Source organism: Protopterus annectens, chromosome 3.part1 (genome assembly GCF_019279795.1).
Source record: "Protopterus annectens isolate FY-2018-M chromosome 3.part1, PAN1.0, whole genome shotgun sequence".
Classification (NCBI taxonomy): domain Eukaryota; kingdom Metazoa; phylum Chordata; order Ceratodontiformes; family Protopteridae; genus Protopterus; species Protopterus annectens.
In genome coordinates, this window is record NC_056732.1 from 48,628,137 (window position 1) to 48,649,588 (window position 21,452).

Below are 21,452 nucleotides of genomic sequence, written 5' to 3' on the forward strand. Positions count from 1 at the left end.
AAAACCAATTAGATTAATGGTCAGTTATTAGCTAAGTGGCAGAACCAGAAAGAAGCCGGGACAAGCCAACAACACCCAAATATTTGTTCCAATTATCATAAATGTTGTGCAGTTAGTATTGCACTAGTGTAGCTAAAGTTGTCTATGAATACATATTCAAAATTCCAGACAGCGAATTGAATATCAACTACACTCAAATTCCTATTGCTTTGCCATGTGTAAAAAACAGTAAAATACCAAAACATATGTTGGTCCTATCCCTGATAATTAAACACTTATTCCGATAAACATATGTGTAGAGACACAGATGCTGTATCAGTATTAACTGAATTATTAAATAATGACAAATCTTGAAAATCAAGACCGTCAGTCATATAACTGGGGCCCCTAGATTCTTGTGGCTTCCCGATATGTATGTTGCAGTCTAAGCACCTGAGTAAATATCAGTCTCATTTTTATAAATCATACAAGATACTCAACTTGAACCACATTGACTTATGTTCACGTTGGATGTTAAATCATTATATACCAGCATATCCCAATGGGCAGGGTTACAGGCGTTACAATATTGGTTAGAACATTCTAACCTATATCCGCCAAGTTTTAACACACTGATCATTTACATGAACATGTGCTTAAGAATGTTTTTTACTTTCAAGGAGAATGCTATTGGCAACGTCAAGGTACTGCTATGGGGGCATCCTTTGCCCCCATATACGCCAATCTATTTATGGCATACTTTGAAGAATTATTGATGTACAGTCCACTTCATAACATATATATGGTGGAAATTGATATATGGCGCAGATACCTAGATGATTGTTGGATGGTGTGGCATGCTGATTCTACATATTTGAAGGAGTTTGTGGAATATCTCAATGGTAATATCTGGAATATACAATTTACCATAAAATACAACTCCTACACCATTGACTTTTTGGATGCAACAGTCTATAGGAATAATGACCACACATTGAGTACTAAAACCTATAGGAAATATCCACAATACAACACAATACTCCATGCATCTAGTATGCATCCACGCCACACTATCCGCAACTTACCTAAATCCCAATTTCTGAGAATTAAACGTATCAGTTCTTCTAAGAGGGATTTTGAGGAAGCCAAATCGGATCTCCAAAACAGATTTTTGGAAAGGGGATATCACCGATTTGATATCATGTCAGCCAGCACATGGTCGGATAAGCAGGACAGTAACACATTACTGGAGTATAAGAAATGCCAACCGACAGAACAGGAGTCTTCATTAAGGTTTGTTACTACATATGGTAGAAAACACAAAGTTATCAAGCATTCTTGATGCTAATTGGAACATACTATTAGCTAACAATCATCTTAGGAATCTTTTGGGCCCCAAATGCCAGTTTTCCTACAGACTGGGCAAAACCTTAGGAGCCTTGTTTTCACATTATAAGCACAAAGAAAGTGGGGGTGCCATCTATAAACAGATTGACTATTTCTGGAGACCAACTTTTGGGCACTTTTCCTTGTGGCCATTGTGCATCTTGTAATCAAGTAAGTAAATTAAAACAATTTACCAGTGCAAACACAAGTAGAGTGTATGACCTTAGAGTTTTTGGTAATTGCAGTAGCAGTTGGGTTATATATTTGGCAACATGTCAATGTTCAGCATTCTATGTAGGGCAAACATCACGCTCACTTTGAGTTAGGATGGAGGAACATAAAAGTGACATCAGGAACAAGAAAGAGACCAATGCTCAGTACAGACCCACACTCAAACACCATAATGCCAAATTCATGTTCATGATTATAGATACAATCACTGGAGACAGGAGTAACCAACGGGTGGCACAGTATTTTGAACCACAAAGAGAAATATTGGATTATTCACCTTGGGGCTCTTTTTTCCCCCCTGGCCTTAACGACCATTTATAATTGGGATTGATTGTAAATACTGCAACCAGCCTATAGATGTGGGGATTACATTGGTTTATGAACTATGAATCCAAATAAATTTATAGCAAAAGCTATGCACTTTTACATTACCATAGGTTACATTATCCAGTTACATATCATTAACCCTTTTTTTGTTTTTTCATTTATCAACATATCATTGCCAGTATAGGTATTTATTCTTATATATTTTTTTATAAAAATGGGTTCATATTCCAGTTTTAGAATAATTGTGTGTTCAAATCTAGTGGAAGTCAGTTATAGTTCTTGTATTTATATACACTATTTAGAAGGTATATGGTACATCAAGATTAGGGTACATATTCATTATCCCAATTATATTATTCAGGATTTTGTGCTGCCCACAGCACATTTTTTACAATATTCTGCAAGATTATATTATTTTAGTCTGTAGATCAACTTTATGTATTACATTCCTGTTTTGGTGAATTACTTGTTATTAGTATTATATTATACTCATTTCTATGTTACTGGGGACTTTATGGTTTGTATCAGCATGTCCCCAGTACAGTACAATATTTATAGCTCATTTTTATTTTTATATTTGTGAGTTACTATTTATGTATACTATTTACATTTATACTCTTGTTCATTTTGTTTTATGTTTCTTGTATATTATTTACCATATATGTTAATATATATATTGTCAGTGGAGGTTTACATAACTTTGATGATGATACTTATGTATATATATATATATATATATATATATATATATATATATATATATATATATATATATATATTATATTATTAGGATTAAAACACCAGCCTTAGGGTTGGACCATACCATCTTTCCATTGGTTGGTGGTATGTTTAAATATTCATGAGTTTTTTGTGCAGGAGAAATGCTTTTTCACTGAGGAAGGCTGCAAAGCCGAAACCGGTTTGAACAGGATTACTATGTATTTAGTGGCATTTCATGCCTGAATTATAGTTATTTTCAATTAAACAGTTTATAGCTGCATTTACTAACTTTGTACACCCTAAGCTAGGCATCAGAATGGAGCCTTCTCACTATGCTGACTGTGAAACAGTCAGTGTGTAATATATTTGAGTTATTGTGTCAAATGTTTTTCATATTATATTGGCATGACTAATCGACATTTCGAAGACGGGATACTTGAACATATGAGGGATATAAGAAACAAAAAGGAAAGTAGTGCCTTGGCTATGCACATCAACAATGAAGGTAGTCAGCATATGTTTAAGTTTCTGTTCTTGGAAATACTTGCAGTCAGAAAAAGGGGAGGAGATATGAGGAATATTACTGAGGCGGCTGAACAAAAATGGATTATGTTACTGCGCGCTGATAAAGCGCCTGGTTTGAATAATATGGTCTCCATTAAACCTTTCCTGAAAGCGAAACAGTTGAGACACTAGTTTTTAGTTTATGTATGCTATGATGTTTTTAAAAATGTTAAGTATGGCTTTAAATAATTTGTTTTTAATTGAAGTAATTAATGTTAATTGGAATACTATTTAATGTGGTTGTTTTAAGTCATTTTTATCTAAGTCTGATGAAGAGGTGTGAACCCTTGAAAGTGCTTACTTGCAATAAATTGGATATTCTGCTGTGTTACATCCAGTGCTACAGTGTTTTTTCAGGTTTTAGAGTGCTTGAAACTCACAAGCACATTTACAAAAACTCCAAGGCTGACCCTTCAGTCTCTACTGAATCCACAGAAGGGCACACCTAAGGGGCCAACTAGACTTCCCTTACCCAGTAATAGGGAAAGTAGACTATTAGACAGACTTGGGGGGAAACGCTTACACCTTTGTCACCCTGCAATGTGAGAATTAAATTGCCAATTCCATATGCTAAAGTACCAGGAAGCTGTCCATGACAAAATTCTATCTGTGCTAGACTCTATTGTGGATAGAAACTTATCAAAGGAAGTTCAGGAGACAGCCAAAGAAGCTTTACAAGTCTCCATACACTCCCTTAAGTGTGGCTGTGACGCCTTAGATGCATCATGCAGAGCAGCCACAGGTTCTGACATCTGGAGACATGCATGGCTCAGCACCAGCCCCTGCCAGACCAGGTTAAGGCTGAACTACGAGATGCTCCACTAGATGAGGAATTCCTTTTCAGACCTCCAACTGAACAGGTTTTCAAGAACCTAGATACAAAAGGAAAGAAAATAAAAACTGTGAAGGAATTTTATCAGTATCTTACACCAAGATGCAGTAGGAATTAATTACTCCTCAAAACCATGGCCCTTTTCCCTTTAGACAATGACACTCTTCTTGTATATCTTAATAAGACAATGAGGCCCGAGTGTTCGTTTAAGTATTTTATTATATACAAACAAATCAGGATGGATAGCAGGAACATTAAACCTAAACGGACTGAGTGACTAGTACACACATGCATGCTTACATCTTGACTGCTGAGTACAAAATTACACTGTTGCTTCGACATGCTCAGTACTTATATGCACGTGCCTGCTGACTGGAAAGCTTCTTAAAGGGTTATCACACACACTGACCTACAAACATGATAAGGGGAGGCCCCATGGCAAGAGGCATAGACAGTCCGGGTGGTGACAACCAGAACAATCGCACAGAACATGGAGCTCCAAAGAGCCCACCCAGTGCAGAAACCACCTGTGGCTATATTTAACCCCAATCTGCCATACCCCTAGCCACCCTGCCCTTCAAACCTCTGACTGGAAGACTGTCCCTCTTCCCAAGTCAATGGAAAACCATCACCAGTGTCCAATGGATTCCCCAACATCAAAGGAAAGGGGTACTATATCAAATTCAGAGGAATCCCACCCTTCTTGGACATTCCAAAACTGACAAAAGAACAGGAAAGCCTCAACTTGGGTTGCTACTTCACCAAAGATCCATTCAGCCTGTTCCTCCACGTCAGCAAGGAAAAGGCTTCTACTGTGGGATCTTTCCGTTTCCAAGAAAGGAGGGCACCTGGAGGCCCATCTTAGACCTTTTCAAAATTAAAAAAAGTTTCTCAATATCCCAAAGTTCACTTAACAAAAATAACTTTCCATGATCTTCCAAGATCCTTCATGGTTACTCTAGACCTAAAAGACAGTAACCTCCACATCCCCATAGCAGACTGACACAGCACACCTCTGTCTTGTAGCAGCACTTCCATTTATGTGCTTTACTGTTTGGGCTGCCCACTGCTCCCAGAGTTTTCACACGATGCTTAGCTCTTTTGATAACACATTGCGGAACTCTGGGAGTTCGTATTTACCCCTACATACGGCTGTCTCATTTAGGAAAAATCCACAGCAGAGGCCCTGGATGACTTGCAGGTCACTGTAGACTGCTGTCAGCAGGTAGGTCTCACCTTAAATCTCCAAAAGTCATAAACTCTTCCAAAAGCAAGGATAGTTTTTTTCTGGGAGCCCTAATAGATTTGGCCCAGCTGAAAGCTTTTCTTCCCCAGGACTACATATCTTTCCTGACAAATTACCTGAGCAACCTGTTTCCAAAACAACACATTTCAGATGGAGAATTTCTGAGGATTCTAGGTTACATGGCATCCTGCATCTCATGATCCCACTTGCAAAGTTACAAATGAGAAAACGTAAATGCAAATGCTTGTAAAGAGTATTCTCAACTCCAGGACATTGTATTGGCACGACTTCTGTGCCTGAAGAAGCTCCTGTGGGGGAAGAACACTGTGCAGGACCTGGGGTGAACTTCTCTTTGCCAGAAGCAGAAACGACCATCAACACAGACTGTTCAAACATAGATTGGGGGGGCCCACTAAGGGTCCTGATGGTGCAGGCCATCTGGACACCACAGCAGAGGAAACATGCATACAAACCAGGAGTTACTAGCAGTCTCCATGGTCATAAAGGCTTTTCAGCATAATTTAAGCTCAGAAAACTTGCAGATCTGTTCAGACATCACCACAGTGATGTGATACATAAACAACAAGGGGTACCCTGTCCTACCCTTTGTGCAGCCTCACAACGAAGATTTGGGTGCTGGCTCAATAAGTAGGGCTAACCCTCATAGCTTTTCCTGTTCCAAATCAGAATAGTACCCTGACAGATTCTCCAAGAAGGGATCTTCTAGACCCCAATGAATGTATGCTGAGGATAGAGGTGTTCATGTACATAACTCTGCAGTGGGAGATTGCATCAGTAGACCTGTTCATCTCTCACAAGAGCAAACAACGGATATTCTGCTCTAGAAACAGACAAGGACCTGGGAAATAGATGCCTTCTCTTTCGCAAGGACATACTTCATGTCCTTCCATAGCACTGTTGCAGTATTCTTCACTAAAAGGATCTCCTGCCAACAGTAGCCCAAAGTCCAGCCACTATATCAAAGCCTTAGGTCGTTAAAGGGACATTGTATGTCACACGTATGCTCCCTGCTCACAGAGTAGAGCATAAAGGTGATGTACTCACCTCAGAACTTCTTTGCCGCCAGTCTTCAATCTGAATGCTCTGTCTGCTAGTTACCAAGCTGTTTTCAGGCAAGTGCTCCATTGGGAGGTTTTATTCTTGTATTACTTTTTTGTTGTTAAGGTTGCATGTCATCCAGAAAGGGAAAATGCTAGTATGGAAGACTGCTCATGATGGTCCTTATGGGGAATCTGTGTTTATTTTACTTAGGTGCTTCTCACAGCCGTAAGTTATGATGTTAAGTTGTCTCTCTCGCCTTCATTCTTGCTGGTTGGGTTCGGAGCCAATCTTCGGCTCTGACGCGGCCATTTTCTAAAGCTCGAGAGCTATTTACTGGCTCGAGGCCTCCCTATATCCCACAATGCCTGGCGCTAGATCCCCAGATCTCGTTTGCTGTTTCAGCTACGAGGTTGTGCTTTACTGGCTCAGGTCGTATTCATCTTTTTGTGATAATTAGTTGTTAATATTTAGTATATTTTTCAAGCTTTTTTGTTTTAGTAGTGTATTACTGTTAGATTAGTTTTAGTACCTGTGTTTTCTGCCTTTTAGGAAACTCTTTTTACTTAGAGAGCCCCCCCCCCATTTCCCTAAAGTAGGCCGTTTAAATTAGAGGCTATCCCCTTCCCTTTTATAAACCCTTTTTCCAGTAGGAAATAGTGTTTAGCCTTTGTAGTTAAAGATAAATTTCTTTTTATTTTTGCTAGTATTGTTACTCTCTTTAATTTTTTGTGTGAAGGTGTGGGACTAGTGTGTGTGTGAGTGTGTGTGTTTCTTTACACTAGTCTAATATACTTCCGTTGGTATCCCTTTTTCTGTAGCATGTCAAAGGATTCCAAGGTATCAGGGTTCAAGAAGTGTGACTCGTGCTGTCAGAAAATGTCTCTGACAGACAGTCACACTTCTTGTGTTTATTGTTTGGGCGCCCTACACCTGCAGGACTCTTGCTCAGTATGTCATGGCTTTAGTCCGAGAGTCCTGCAGGAGCGTAGGAACAAGTTGATTCTCAGGGGGTTACTAAAACCCGAGGGGTCTCCGGCAAAGTCTCAGCCAGCGAAAACCCCTAAGCCCACCAAGTCGTCGGCTCCCAGTACGGAGCCGTCGCCAGGTGGAGCATCTGCTTCCATTTCGGTTCCGGCCGGAACCGAAGTATCTGATCTCACTCTGGGTGTCAGAACAGTCAGGGAGCCGTAAGCGATCTAGGTCGCCATCCCTAGAGTCGATTCTCTCGGCTCCGGGGTCACCATTACTACAATCTGAACGGAGCCATCGGTCTCGCTCTTCTCGGTCCTCGAGGCTATCCAATCATGACTTGGAGAGAGTGGTTAGTAGACTCCTCAAATCGCAGGCCCTGGCTAAAATGTTAACTAGCCCTTCTTATCAGGCTGTCGCTGTTCCTGTTTCTGAAGTAGTTCCTCCTCCGACTCCTCCTGCCAGTTCGGAGCTGGAGTTTGTTGGGGCTCAGATCTTGGAAACGTCTGCGCCGATGCTTCCCCTTTCGGCTCCGTTATCTGCTCTGATTTTTTCACTGGTTCCGTCCTTGGAAGGATCTGGGCGCTGAGACTCCCTCGTCAGCTCTGAGGGGGTGAGTGGCATTGGACCCTTGTCCGACCCCGTTCACCCTCTCGGAGCCTCGGCGCAGGTAAGCTCGGCTCCTACATCGGACTTGGAGCTGTCCCTTTCGGTGCCGGAGAGGATTCCTGTCTCTTCAGAGCGGGGCCCCTCTTCTCTGCCAGACAGGGGAGTCTTCGAGGTCATGAGGAACGTGCTAACTTCTGAGTCTGCACCTCGATCAGCCCCTTCAGCTCCTCCCCCCAGGGTGCCTGCTTTGGTCTCTGCCCCTCCTCCAGACCCCAAGCGGGGGGAATCAAATACTCCAGGTCACCCCACTGAGTGTATCTTCCTCTTCCGAGGCCTCCCCTGAGATTTCAGAGGAGCCCCCTCGTAAGAGGAAATGTAAGAGGAAACATGTTGACTCCCCCGAGTCTGCCACGTCAGATACAGACTTGGAGGATTCGGAAGGGTCCCCAAGATCCCCCTCTGAAGATGTTTCTTTCTCAGACATCCTTGAGATCCTTAGGTGGAGGGGGAACTGGACTGCCTTTAACCCTTCTGAGGACGAGTCGGTATTCCTGGACATGTTTGGTTCTCGCCCCTCCACCTCCTGGGTGTCTCCGCCTTTTGATCCATTGATGGAAGTAGTGGCTCAGAAGGCGTGGTCAGCCCCGGACACACTGGAACCAACCCCCCGCAAGCCCACTAAGTTTATTACGGCCCCTCAAGATAAACAGTTTTTGACAAAGGGTGTTCCCGTTGATGCCATGGTGGTAGCAGCGGCCACGAAAAAGGAGTTGGCTGACACATCTGTACCTGTCCATCCCCCTAATAAAGAGACTAGGACGATGGACAGATATGGGAAGCGGATGTTTTCTTCAGTGACCTTCTCCATGTGGTCGCTGAATTACTTGTGCCACTTCACCCGTCTCCAGAGGGATCTCCTCAAGGAGCTAGGAGATACCCTTCAAGATCCATCAGCTGCGGGGGCTCAAGACAAGATTAACTCCCAGCTGGCGACTCTTAATTCTATCGTCAACTCCTCCTCCATGCGGCTCATTTCGTATGCGGCTGATGGGGGAGTAGGGCCGCAGACACAGGCGTGGCTTTGAGAAGACATGCCTGGATGCGGTTATGTAACTTTGCTGATCCCTTCAAGGCGTCTTTCACCAATACCCCTTTTGATGGTTCGGCTCTGTTTGGACCTCAAGTGAAAGATACCCTTACCAGGTGTGAGCAGGAAGGCAATACTCTCTCTGCCGTGGGAGTCCGTTTTTCCACTTCCTCTAGACCATACCCTAAAGGTCAGAAGAGTGGAAAGATGTGGTTCCGGAAACCCCAGGGAGCCGTGCCTGACACACGTGGCGAGTTTCCCTCCAGATGCAGAGAGGGAACAACAATAGACGCCGCCCGCGGGGCAGAGGGCATCCGCAGAATCAGGGCAGCAGAGAATCTTTCTCTGACCAGCCCTTCCAGCACCCCTGAGGGGCTGCCCGGCTGTCTGCCTTCGGAGGCAGTCGGGGGAAGGTTGTCTCTGTACCCAGAAACCTGGCGTCTCATCACACGAGACAGATGGGTACGGTCTATCATATCCCGAGGTTACAGAATCCCTTTTGTCCACACCCCCTTAAAATCAAGCAATCCCATCCCAGATGTTCCACCCGGTCTAAGGGAACATGCAGTACAATAAATTTCAAAACTGCTAAAAAAACAGGCCATCCAACAAGTCCCAGCAGACCAGCAAGGATCCGGAATTTACTCAGTTCTTTTTGGTACCAAAAAAGACAGGGGACTGGAGACCCATTTTGGATCTCTGCCGTCTAAACAAGTCTGTTCAAAGAACGAAGTTCCGGATGGTCACGCTTCAGTCCATTTTACCCTTTTTGGGTCAGGACATTTGGATGTGCTCCATAGATCTTCAGGATGCGTACTACCTTATCAGAATGGACAGGCGTTCCAGAAGGTTTCTCCGCTTCCGGCTGGGAGCCAGTCATTACCAGTTCAAAGCCCTGCCCTTTGGTCTCACCACAGCCCCCAAGGTGTTCACCAAATGCATGGCAGTGGTTACCGCTCACCTGAGACTGCAAGGATTCCAGGTGTTTCCATATCTAGACGACTGGTTCCTTACTGCTACCACCAGACATCAATTGCTGAGAGCCAGGGACTATACCATCCAAACATGCTCCAACCTAGGTATCTCAATAAATTTCAAAAAGTCTGCATTGTCGCCTTGTCAGTCTGTAACCTTTATAGGCGCAAGATTAAATACGAAAGATCTGTCTGCAAGACTTCCAATAGACAGAGTGGCAGACATTCACCGACACGTACAGGTATTATTAGGATGCAGAAAGATTCAGGCCAGATTCATCCTAAAAACCTTGGGTCTCATGGCAGCAGCGGTCATATTAGTTCCCCTGGCTTGTTTTCACATGAGGATTCTCCAGTGGATGCTTTTTACCCAATGGTCCTTTCAACAACTTCCTATGTCTCACAAGATAATAATCACGCAGTCATGCAAAGACCATTTAGCTTGGTGGATGGTCTCCCCATCAGTACCCCAGGGCAGACCATTTGTCCTTCCTCCTCCAGTTGCCACGGTGACCACGGATGCCTTCCTGATCGGGGGGGGGGGGGCATTTTCAGGGCAGGGCTGTCCAGGGCACCTGGCAACCCCATGAGTACCACTTGCACATAAATGTCTTGGAGATGAGGGCGGTGCTTTTAGTGTTGCAAGCTCTTCAGAACTCTCTACCCACTGGGACCATTGCAATTCAGACAGACAATATGTCTGTAGTGAGTTACATCAACAAGCAGGGCGGAACCAAGTCCTATCCCTTATGTCGAGAAGGACTCGGACTATGGCAGTGGGCGATCTCCTCTCAACGGTTTCCGACAGCAACGCACATCCCTGGGAAGTCCAACATCATAGCGGACAAGCTAAGCAGAGCTATTCTCATGCCTCACGAGTGGTCTCTCAATCGGACAGTAGCAGACAAAATCTTCCGCAAATTGGGTCAGCCTTGCTGCGACCTTTTCGCAACTCCTCTCAACAGCAAGTGCGACAGTTTCTTCACTCTATTCCCGGACACTCCCCCAGAGACACTCTAGTTCACTTTTGGCCCCAGGGACTTCTGTATGCATTCCCACCCTTTCCCCTAATTCCCAAACTAATTCAGAAAGCTACCATGCTGGGTTGCAGGATGATCCTCATTGCCCCCTACTGGCCTCGACAAATCTGGTTCCCGTTCCTGCATCGTCACCTTCTAGAGCAGCCTTGGAATCTGGACCCAGTTCTGGACCTCCTGATCCATCAGTCGGGCAGGCTGCATCAATCTCTTCAGTCTGTCAACCTCACTGCTTGGTTGCTCCACTTCCAACCTTAGCCAGGCTTCCAAGTATTTCCCATTCTGTGCGTGAGATTATCCTTTCTTCGCACAAACCTACAACCAGGTAGACTTATGCTAGTAAGTGGAAACGTTTCTCTTTCTGGGCAGAGGCTAGAAATATAGATCCTTTTACGGCCCCTGTCCATAACGTTCTAGACTTTTTAGCAGAACTTTTTCAAGCGGGCTCATCTTCTGCCACCATTAGAGTTCAGTTAGCGGCAATCTCAAATTTCCATACGGGCCTGTCAGAAACCAGCATCATGTCCCATAAGCTTTGCAAAGCCTTTCTTAAAGGAACAATTTTGCTCAGGCCTCCAGTGAGAGATCCCCCACCTCAGTGGGACTTGAATTTGATCCTAGATTCCTTGATACTGCCTCCTTTTGAACCGGCAGCTTCCTGTTCCTTGAAATTGCTTTCTTGGAAAACCCTCTCTTTGGTGGCCATTACTTCAGCGAGGAGAGTTTCTGAACTTCAAGCCCTATGTGTTCGTCCTCCTTACCTAATTTTCCATAAGAATAGGGTTTCACTCGGGGCTAATCCTTCGTTCCTTCCTAAGGTCCCCTCCGAAAATAATTTGAATCAATCCATTGATGTACCAGTTTTTTTTTTTCCATATTATTCCAACAAAGCTGAACACAAATTACACCAGTTGGACGTTCATAGGCAATTACGTTTCTATTTGCTTAGGACTGCGCAAGTAAGGAAATCAGACCAACTCTTCCTGTCCTATGCGAAGGGTAAGCAGGGTCGACTAGTGTCTAAAGTAACCTTATCCAGGTGGTTGTCCTCTATTATTACCCTTATTTATCAGTTGAGGAATAAAGAACTCCCTGCTAAACCTAAAGGCCACTCTACTAGGGCTTTAGCTACGTCGGTAGCCTTTCAAGCAAGACTACCAATGGAAGCCATTTGTGCGGCGGCCACATGGGCCACCCCTCATACCTTCATTTCACATTATAAATTGGATGTGGCCTGTAGGAGTAGAGCTGATTTTGGTTCCACTGTGCTCAAGAGTCTGTTCCGATGAGCCACCCAGGACTAAGGTGCTAGGGACGCTGTCCCAACCAGCAAGAATGAAGGCGAGAGAGACAACTTAACATTAAAAAGTTATGTACCTACCATAACGTTCAATGTTAGTTGTCTTCTTCTCTCCTTCTTTCTTGCATCCCACCCTCCATCCCCCTAGCCTACATAGACCGAGAAGAGTCCTCCTACGAGTCTTGTCACTGGCTGAGTCTTATCCAGTTTATGTCCTCTATCTTTTCTTTAGCCCTATAGCTGAAGTCTTGCTATTGGGACAGTTGTCCTCTTGTATTGTTATGGTGTTATCTCTTCCAAACAAGATCTGGGGATCTAGCGCCAGGCATTGTGGGATATAGGGAGGCCTCAAGCCAGTAAATAGCTCTTAAGCTTTAGAAAATGGCCGAGTCGGAGCTGAAGATGGGCTCTGGACCCAACCAGCAAGAAAGAAGGTGAGAAGACAACTAACATGGAACGTTATGGTAGGTACATAACTTCTTATTCTGTTTGTCAGGCGTTTGTTCCTAAAGCTCTTCGTAGTCATCTCTCCTCCTTATCTATCTACCTGGAGAACTTAAGTTGTTAGTGCAGGCTACAGTGGTGGAATCATCTTAGCCTAAGGTATGCTTAGAAGGCCAAAAAGGTTAGGTCAGATTCCACTGCTGTAATGCCTTCCCAGACATCTCTGCTGAGTCCGGTGAAAGCCCAGAGGATCACCCAATTCTTATAGGATCATAGGAAGTTACTATGCTAATGACCCCAGGGCCTTTACAAGCCTAGCCAAATTCAACCTGTGTTCCCAATGATGTCTGGTTCAAGCAGACACTAAAATCAGCAACTATTGCCCTTGTTCAAGAGGGACACAGGTGGAACCCTTGAGGTGAATTTCTGGTTACCCATCCAATCGCCAAATTGCGCTTAAATAGGGGCAATGAGGGGCTTTATTTAACATGAATAGGTAGCTGTTACCAAAGGTGGGGCAACCCCTGTGAGACTAATCTGTCTCTCCAGCAAGTTCTCTTGATGTCACGTACCAGGTTAAGGTCGTTTGAGCGAGTGACCCATGTGCCATTTCACTTGTGAATGTGCAACATTTCCATTAAAGCTGGCTCAGAGATTGCTCTATATGCAAGGCACAGGTTGCCTCTGAGCAGTCTGTGTGACACAGAGTAAAGTGACAATGATTTCAGTCTGTCCACAAGACAGAGCTTGAAGTTCCTGAATGTTCTTTGCAAGGAACCTTTGTGGTTTCTCCAAGTGCTGCAGGTGTTTGGAAAGGAGCATACCAAAGAGAACGTTTTACTGTATTATTGGCCTGATGAGGGAAGAGTACAGTGGGGATTATAAGCTATTGTTTTCTGGAGGCAATGCCCTTACTTATGAAATGAGCAATGTAAAATGCTCTTTCTACCACTGTGGAGACATGGAAGTTAAGGTTGCTGTCAACCTGTGTGCACAGGTCTCTCACCACTGTGTGCTTTTAGGGTATTGCTATTGATGTTATAGTTTACAGGAACATCACCCTTGCCAAAGGGAATGGTAATGCATATTTTTGCATTAAGTTTAAGACCATGAGTGTGGCACCAGTCATTAGTCTGTGTAAGGCCTTGTTGCAAGATGTTGACATCACTAGGGGTTTTAGTGATCACTCCCAGTTTTCAGTCATCAGCAAACTTTGTCAGCCACAGTCCTTGAGTTTTAGCCTGTACTTCAGAGAAGTAGATTCCTACAGTAGGGGTCCTAGAACAGATCCCTGTGGAACACCACTGGTTAAAGGTTTGCAACCCACCTGACAGTTTATGGGTTGATACCCAGCTGAGTGAGTTTATCAATGATGCCAGAGTGTGGGGTTATGTCAAAGGCCTCAGCTAAGTCTCAGTAAGTCGTATGCACAGATTTGCCATCGTCTAGGGCTTTGACGGTCTCAAAGAAGTTCACCAAGTTTAACGGGCATGATTTCCCCTTGACAAATCCAAACTGGGTGGGTCAAACATTTGAAAATTTCCTATATCCTTGTAAGTAAGGTCCATGATGATTCATTCAATGGCCTTGCAGGTAAGGCTGGTCAGGCTAATGTGTCTGTAGTTCCCAGGGTCTGTGGATGCACCCCATTTGTGCAAAGAGATGATGGTAGCTGTTTTTCTTTCCTCTGGGACAAAGCTAGTGCTTAGGCTGTGATTGAAAAGCATGCTCATGGTGATGCTAATTCCTGCTTTAACCCATGTAGAACACAGCCCAGGATGTTGTCTGGTCCATAGAGGCTGTGTATTTGGCCTTGGAGAGGACATTTAAGACTTGCTCTTCGAAGATACTTGGTGGGGGACAGGTGTTAGGGATGCTTTGGGGGTATATGTGGCGGGGACAGGGGAGTGAAGTTTTCACTGAACCTGTCAGCCAGCAGGTTTGCTATATCCACAGGTTCTATATATGTAGTACTATTAACTATGAGTTCAGCACAAATCTTGGCCTTGCCGGTGAGGTTACTGATGTAACAAAGTACACCTTGCAGTTGTCCTTAGTTAGGAAAGCTGATTTTGATTCATAGTTAGCTTTGGAGGACTTCACTAGGAGTCTTATTTGCTTGTTTATGTTGAGGAGGGAGTGTTTCCAGTTTTGAGACTGTTCCTTCCTACTGTTAGACAGCAGTTTCTTTCTCATGTTGTGTAACCTGTTAATGGCAGTTGTCCACCAGGCAGGTTTGTGTTTCCTTGAAGATCTTGCTTTGGTTCTTTCAGGTACAGCAGAATCAATACAGTTGTACAGGTGCTTGTATATAACATTGGTGTATAACTCAGCATAGGGGTCTAGTTGTCGCTAAGGGGGGGGGGGGTCTTGTGTTATAGTTACATCTAACAAGACTGATTTGTGGTCAGATCTCACCAGGAATGGCAACACACTGGGGGTGGTGCCACGGTCCCCTGATGTTGGTGAGCACCAGGTCCAGGATGCTTGAGCCCCTTGTGAGTGTGGCAACCAGCTGGTGCAGGGCATTGGAGTTAACAAAGTCCAGGAACCTTTGGGCAAATGAGTTAGAACACGTATAATTTACCCAGTCTATGGACGGGTAATTAAAGTCAACCCAAAACAGGTGGTTTGGTTGTATCTTGATGGACTCAAGTAGATCCAAGTAGGCTGAGTGAATGTCCTGATTCATGGAGCGGTCCTATAGCTGTCAGTGAGCTGAAGAGGGGTCTTACCTAGTCAGTTGCACCTGATGTAGCTCAAAGCATTCATGCTGTTTAGTCTAGAGGTGTATTTATTTGTAATGAATATTGATACACCACCTTCTTTAGCTCTTACTCCTTCAGTTTGTAGTCTGAACTTGTGGAAGGAAGTGTGTCACCTGTTATAGCTGGGGTGCTCTCTGCAGCCTTAAACCAGGTCTCGGTGACTGCACAAATGTCAGCATCTTCCAGGGTGAGCACTGCTTCCAGTGAGTATACTTTCTGGTTTAGACTCCTAGCATTTAGCAGCTTAACCTTGAGGTTGTTTTTAGGGGTTTATTTTTACGTCTGGAATTTTGTTCTTGTGACTTTGCCTAAAAAAAGACACTATGGAGATGGCAAGAGTCCTGGCCAGTAACTGAAATCCGAGGGATGACAGATGAAGGCCATCTCTGGCAAAGCATCGAGGTCTGTCGACCACGTCATCCCAGGCTGATGGATATTGGATCCCCTTTGACACCAGAAACCAAGCCAGTTGTTGAAGTCAATCATTTTTTGTTTTTATTGAGGTATCATCCTAGGCAGTGGTAAAATGCTGTTTATGGTTAGGGGCAGACCTGCCTGAGACACACAATCAGAGCGCTCAGTCATGCCTCCCTTCATATAGTCCAGTAAGATGCATCTCAAGTTGTTCACACCAACATTGACGATGACAGAGTCATAACAGTGCCTGTTGTTGAGAGGCTTGAGTGTGTGTCTGTGATGTGGCATATCCTGGCACCTGACAGACAGCTGACCATGAACTTTTAGTTATCCAACCTGGTGAGAGGGACATCTGTGTCCTGGCACCTGATAGACAGCCGACCATGAGCTTTTCCTTACCAAAGCTGGTGAGCGGGACATCTGTGTGTCTCACAATTGAGTCGCCTATGACCAAGATATTTGCTTTTGTGTTATTCCTTGGGGCTTGACTGGTGAGACACTTCTGTGTGATATATTATGTGTACTGTGTTCTGCAGAGGATGCGTTATGTGACGCGTACTAGTGTTTTTGTTGGGGAGGTCTCTGATGTTTAGGTAGGCTTCTTGTAAGGACCTCAGTATATGTAGGTTTATGTGTTGTTGGGTTGGTAGTTGCAGGATGTGAGGTGTGCATGCTGACAACCTGCTTACTGTCAGATGAACTGACTGGTGAACGAGAGAGCCTGGATTCCGGGTTCTTGATATAAATACAACTCTCATGTAATGAATTTGTGTTTACTAGAAGAGTGGGTTGTCATTGTACATAAGGTAATTGCTGCATCGCCTCAGGATATCCATGTCAACCAGGCTGGCTGGAGAAACTGGGAAATTGTCTGTCCATAATGCTAGGTAAGTTGATGTGGTCAGAAAAAGGGAGAGGGCAGGAAGGACCAAGTGAAGTAGAGGAGAAGAGAAGTGGACAAAAACAATACAAGGGCAAGTTGGTAGGATCTGTGTTTGTACCTCAGGAGCTTCGCTGAATGCATCACCCGTCAGTGAGGGACAATCATGAGAACTCACAGATGGAGCATTAGCAGAGTACTAAGGGAAAATTTGCAGGCAAAATTGTTTGCATCTGTAACCACCATGTTCAGAAGCTTTTTTTAAATGTTAATTTTCTGAAAAAATACTTAGAAACCAAGTTTTGTTTTTACGTAAGTGTTTGCATGTGAATGGATGCATGCAGATATTTTTTAGGTAAAAATAACTTTGTTTTATCACTTTATGATCTTTAAGGGTTTATGCAAAAAGAAGACAAACTGTACAGTAAGATAGTTGTTCATCTGTTTCACCAGAGTCTCAGACAGAAAGAAAGTGCCTCTGTATTACTGTTAACATGGTAAAGACTTACCTGATCCTGCTAAAGCATATTTGTGTAGGACAGTGTCTTTGTCCCTGGTCATCTTCTGCTGTGCTTCATTAGATGTCATTTGTGTCTAATTAGATGGTCTTCCCTGCGTACATTTACATAACATCACTGTAGAGTGATAAAGCCCTGACTATGACAAATCAACCCAAAAAACGAGTACCAGTTTGGGTGCCTGTTGATGCTGACGAGAGGGGGAAGGGAGAAGCAACTTTTAGGGGAGAGTGTGAAGTGCATGCCAGAGGTACAGTGTCCTGTGGTGGAGTACCCAATGGGGATAGGAGACAAAATGGCAATGCTGCCTTCTGAAAGAAGAGTCAGGAGCAGCCTTTCAGGATACATCACATGCAGAAGTGAGTGACAGCTACTAGGGGCACTTACTGCACGCCGAATCTCAGACATGTTGCTGACCATGTACTGTGTGCTTTGGGACTAAAAGTAAAGCTGAGCAAAACATGGTGGCTGTGTAAATGATGCTGCCTTGGTTGGCTTTTGCTCCAGTGGTAGTAGGGGCAAAAAGCTCATCAAATTAATTCTGGTCCAGGTCTTAGAGCCACAATCTTCTCATGAGGCAGCACCCAAGAAACCCAGCTATGAATTTCATCATGTCATCCAGCATGTCCTTGCCTAATAACATAAGATAGGAAAATAATGGGAAACGATCATAAAACTGGCTGTATGGCTAAAGCTCGGTCTCTTTCCATTTCTCATTCGTGGTATTCATACCATAAAGGAACTGGAGGAGGGGGGGATAAACAACTTTTTCAAGCAAGAAGCCCAGTGTACCCTACAGTTGAAGCTCGTCTTCAGATTTAGCATTACAGTACCAATAACTTTAATCCAGCTGTTAATTGTCAGTGGAGGTGTATACAACATTCAGTCTTTCTGCTTCTCCCCTTTCCAAAGCAAGTTATAAATAAATCATAAAAAAATACTTTAGGAAATGGATCTTTGTGTGTGTGGGGAGGGGAGATATGCACTGATTTAATTGTAGGGGTAAGCACATCTACTTCCCTGCATTACCCCCCCGCCCCCCAGGTAAATGGCTAGTTTTCTCCTTGTTGTAGCATTGCCTGCTTGCTACCTTGCTGTACAGTTTGTTATTCTCTTGAGGGGGGAAGGTTAGAGGTGGGGGTGATCTTTACCCCGTCTGTTCTTGACCACCATTACCTAGGTATTAGCCAGAAGCAGGCAACTGCTTGAGTTTTGTAGCCTGGTGCCTTGTCCTTGTATCAAGAGTACACCTTGTTGTTTGTCATCTTGATATGAATCCTCACTCTAGCACGTCTGTTTAACTGTGGAAATTTCTAGCACGTCTGTTTAACTGTGGAAATTAAGATGCATCTGTTTATTTTTATTTTCTGTTTAGATGGCGAAAGAGAAAAGGATGACCAATTCACTGGCAGTCCTCCTCGACCTCCACCAAAAGGTCCAAGAACGCCACCAGGCCCGCCACCACCAGATGACGATGAAGATGAGCCAGTATCAGCGCAAGGTGGGTCTAGCTTTCAGGGGTGTTGTGTGAACTCTGCATGATTGCTGTACGTTTACTGTGCGATCTGAATTGTATTTAAATGTTTGACAGTAAAACAGAGCTGTTAAAAGTGTGGAATATGTCCCTTTGAATTCTGTGTTTTGTGAGTACTGCATTGAGACCAGAAAGACATATTTATACTGCTCTTCAAATGCCGCCAACAACATTTGGTTGTTAGGACTTCCATATGTGGCTGAATGAACAGACACTTGCACATAAGTGTTCAGCAAATGTCAGAAAACAGTTCATGACACTTCAGAATGAGTCATTTTGTTGGTTTAAATTATTTTATTGTTATTCTTATGTACCAGTAAATAATACTCACCCACAGCTGATTGGATGAGCACATCCTGAGTGGGAATAGGTTCATAGGTTCATACTAGGCTATCTGCCCAAGGGCATTTATAAGCCTAGCCCATAGTTATGTGGCTTTCGTCACCCCTTTAGTTTGAATAAAACCATGCCTATTATTTTGCTGTGCCTCTGTCAAGCAATGACACTGAAGTAATCCCTGGGGTATATCTGCGATCTCCCATCCATTGGTCAAGATTCCTCTTGAACAAGGCCAGCGAGGTGCTCTGCCTCACATGTACCGGGATTTTGTTCCACAGCATAGGGAGTCTCTGGGTGATGAATCTGTCCCTCCAGCATGTTCTATTAATAACCGTGTCAAGGTTTGTCTCCCGCCCTTGTGGTTCTGAGGGATCTAGATTTTTTGAGGTGAAGCATATTCATCAAATCTGGGTTTGACATGGCCTTATATGTCAGGCACAGGTCACCTCTGAGCAAGCGGTATGAGACTGAATAGAGCTGGAGTTCTTTCAGTCGGACAGCATAAGACATATTTTTGAGACCCTTTATCCTTTTGGTGAGGAACTTTTGGGGCCTTTCCAGCTGCTGCAGGTGTCTGGTCAGATACATTCCAAATGGGGCATTGTACTCAATCATAGGTCTAATGAGTGATGAGTACAGGGGGACGATGACCTCCCTTGATCTAGATGTGAATCCCTTCATGATCAGGTGGGCAATGAAGAAGGTTTTCCTAACTACTTTAGCAACATGAGTGTCAAACGAAAGGCTACTGTCAACCTGGGTCCCCAGATCCCTGATGACTTCTTCTGTGCTCAGTGGATTGCCACCTATATGGTAGCTAGGGGTAACCTTGTTTTTCCCGAAGGGTATGACTATGCATTTCTTGGCGTTTAACTTTAGGCCATGGCTCTGGCACCAGTTATCCGTTTCTGTGAGGCCCTTCTGAAGGATATCTGTGTTAGATGTGTTTTTGACTATGGCGCCCAGTTTGCAGTCATCTGCAAACTTTGTCAGCCATAACCCTCCTGTGTTTGCTTGTACTTCAGAAAAGTAGATGCCGAACAAGAGTGGACCCAGGACTGAGCCCTGTGGGACACCACTTGTGACAGGCTTTCAGTCTGACATGGCTCCAGCAACTCTGACCCTGTGGGTTCTGTCACTTAGCCAGTTTGCAACCCATCTTGTGATGTATGGGTTTACATTCAAGCTGATGAGTTTTTCGATGATACCTGAGTGGGGTATTGTGTCGAAGGCCTTTGCCAGGTCATGGTAGGCTGTATGGACTGCCTTTCCCTCATCAATGGCCTTGGTGACTGTCTCAAAAAAGTCAACCAAGTTTAAAAGGCATGATCTGCCTTTGACAATGCCAAACTGGGTTGGATCCAAAGTCTGCAAGTTCCCTATGTCTTTATTTATGAGTTCCATTATGATCCTCTCCATGGCTTTGCAGATAAGGCTTGTCAAGCTAATGGGACGGTAATTTCCAGGGTCGGTGGAGGCACCGCCCTTGTGAAGTGGGACCACAGTCGCCGTGCGCCACTCCTTGGGTACGTATCCTGAGGTGAGGCTAAGATTAAACAGCTGTCCTAACTGCGGGTTTAATTCCTCATTGAGTTCGTGGAGCACACAGCCGAGGACACCATGGATGCTGTGTTTTTTGCCTTGGAGAGAGCAGTTCTCACCTGGGTGTTGGAGATGTTTGGGGGGCTACAATCCTCTGGTATAGATATCTCTCCTTTGGGAGTTTGCACTGAACCTGTCAGCCAGTATGTTGGCAATGTGTGTAGGTTCAGTAATCTTCACATCATTTTGAACTAATTCTGAGCATATCTGGGAGTTTCCTCCTAGGTTTCTAACATAGCTAAAGAAGGCCTTATGATTGTCTTTTGAGTCCTTGGCGATTTTTCTCTCAAAATTTGCCTTGGATGATTTTATGAGAGCTCTTAGTTTTTACTTATAATGATCAAAGGTGTCTTACCTTTCAAGGATTTTGCTCTATCTTGTAGTAGCTTCCTCCTTTTGTTGTAGAGCTTGTTTATGGCTGGGGTCCACCAGACTGGACGCTTGCCTTTGGTACAAAGAGTCTTAGTTTTGTTTGGGATTGCCTGATCCATGCAGTCCTGTAGGTGCTGGTAGAAGGCATTTGTAAGTGATTCAGCGGTTTGAGTAATGTTTACCACTGGCTCAGGGGCCTTAAAGGAGACCACACTAGTTTTTAGAAGTGTGAAGTCGGCTTTTGAGAAGTTTTTC

General features: G+C 44.1%; 1 protein-coding gene across 4 annotated transcripts in view; it reads left to right on the plus strand.

Annotated features, from left to right (window-relative positions):
• Positions 1-21,452, plus strand: part of VIRMA (vir like m6A methyltransferase associated) — a 1,734,630-nt gene that overhangs the window by 552,524 nt on the left and 1,160,654 nt on the right. For all 4 annotated transcript variants that reach the window (XM_044066546.1, XM_044066545.1, XM_044066547.1 and 1 more), the window contains one exon: positions 18,726-18,851. In XM_044066546.1, the coding sequence (XP_043922481.1) occupies positions 18,726-18,851 (126 nt within the window). The remainder of the gene's footprint in view (positions 1-18,725; positions 18,852-21,452) is intronic.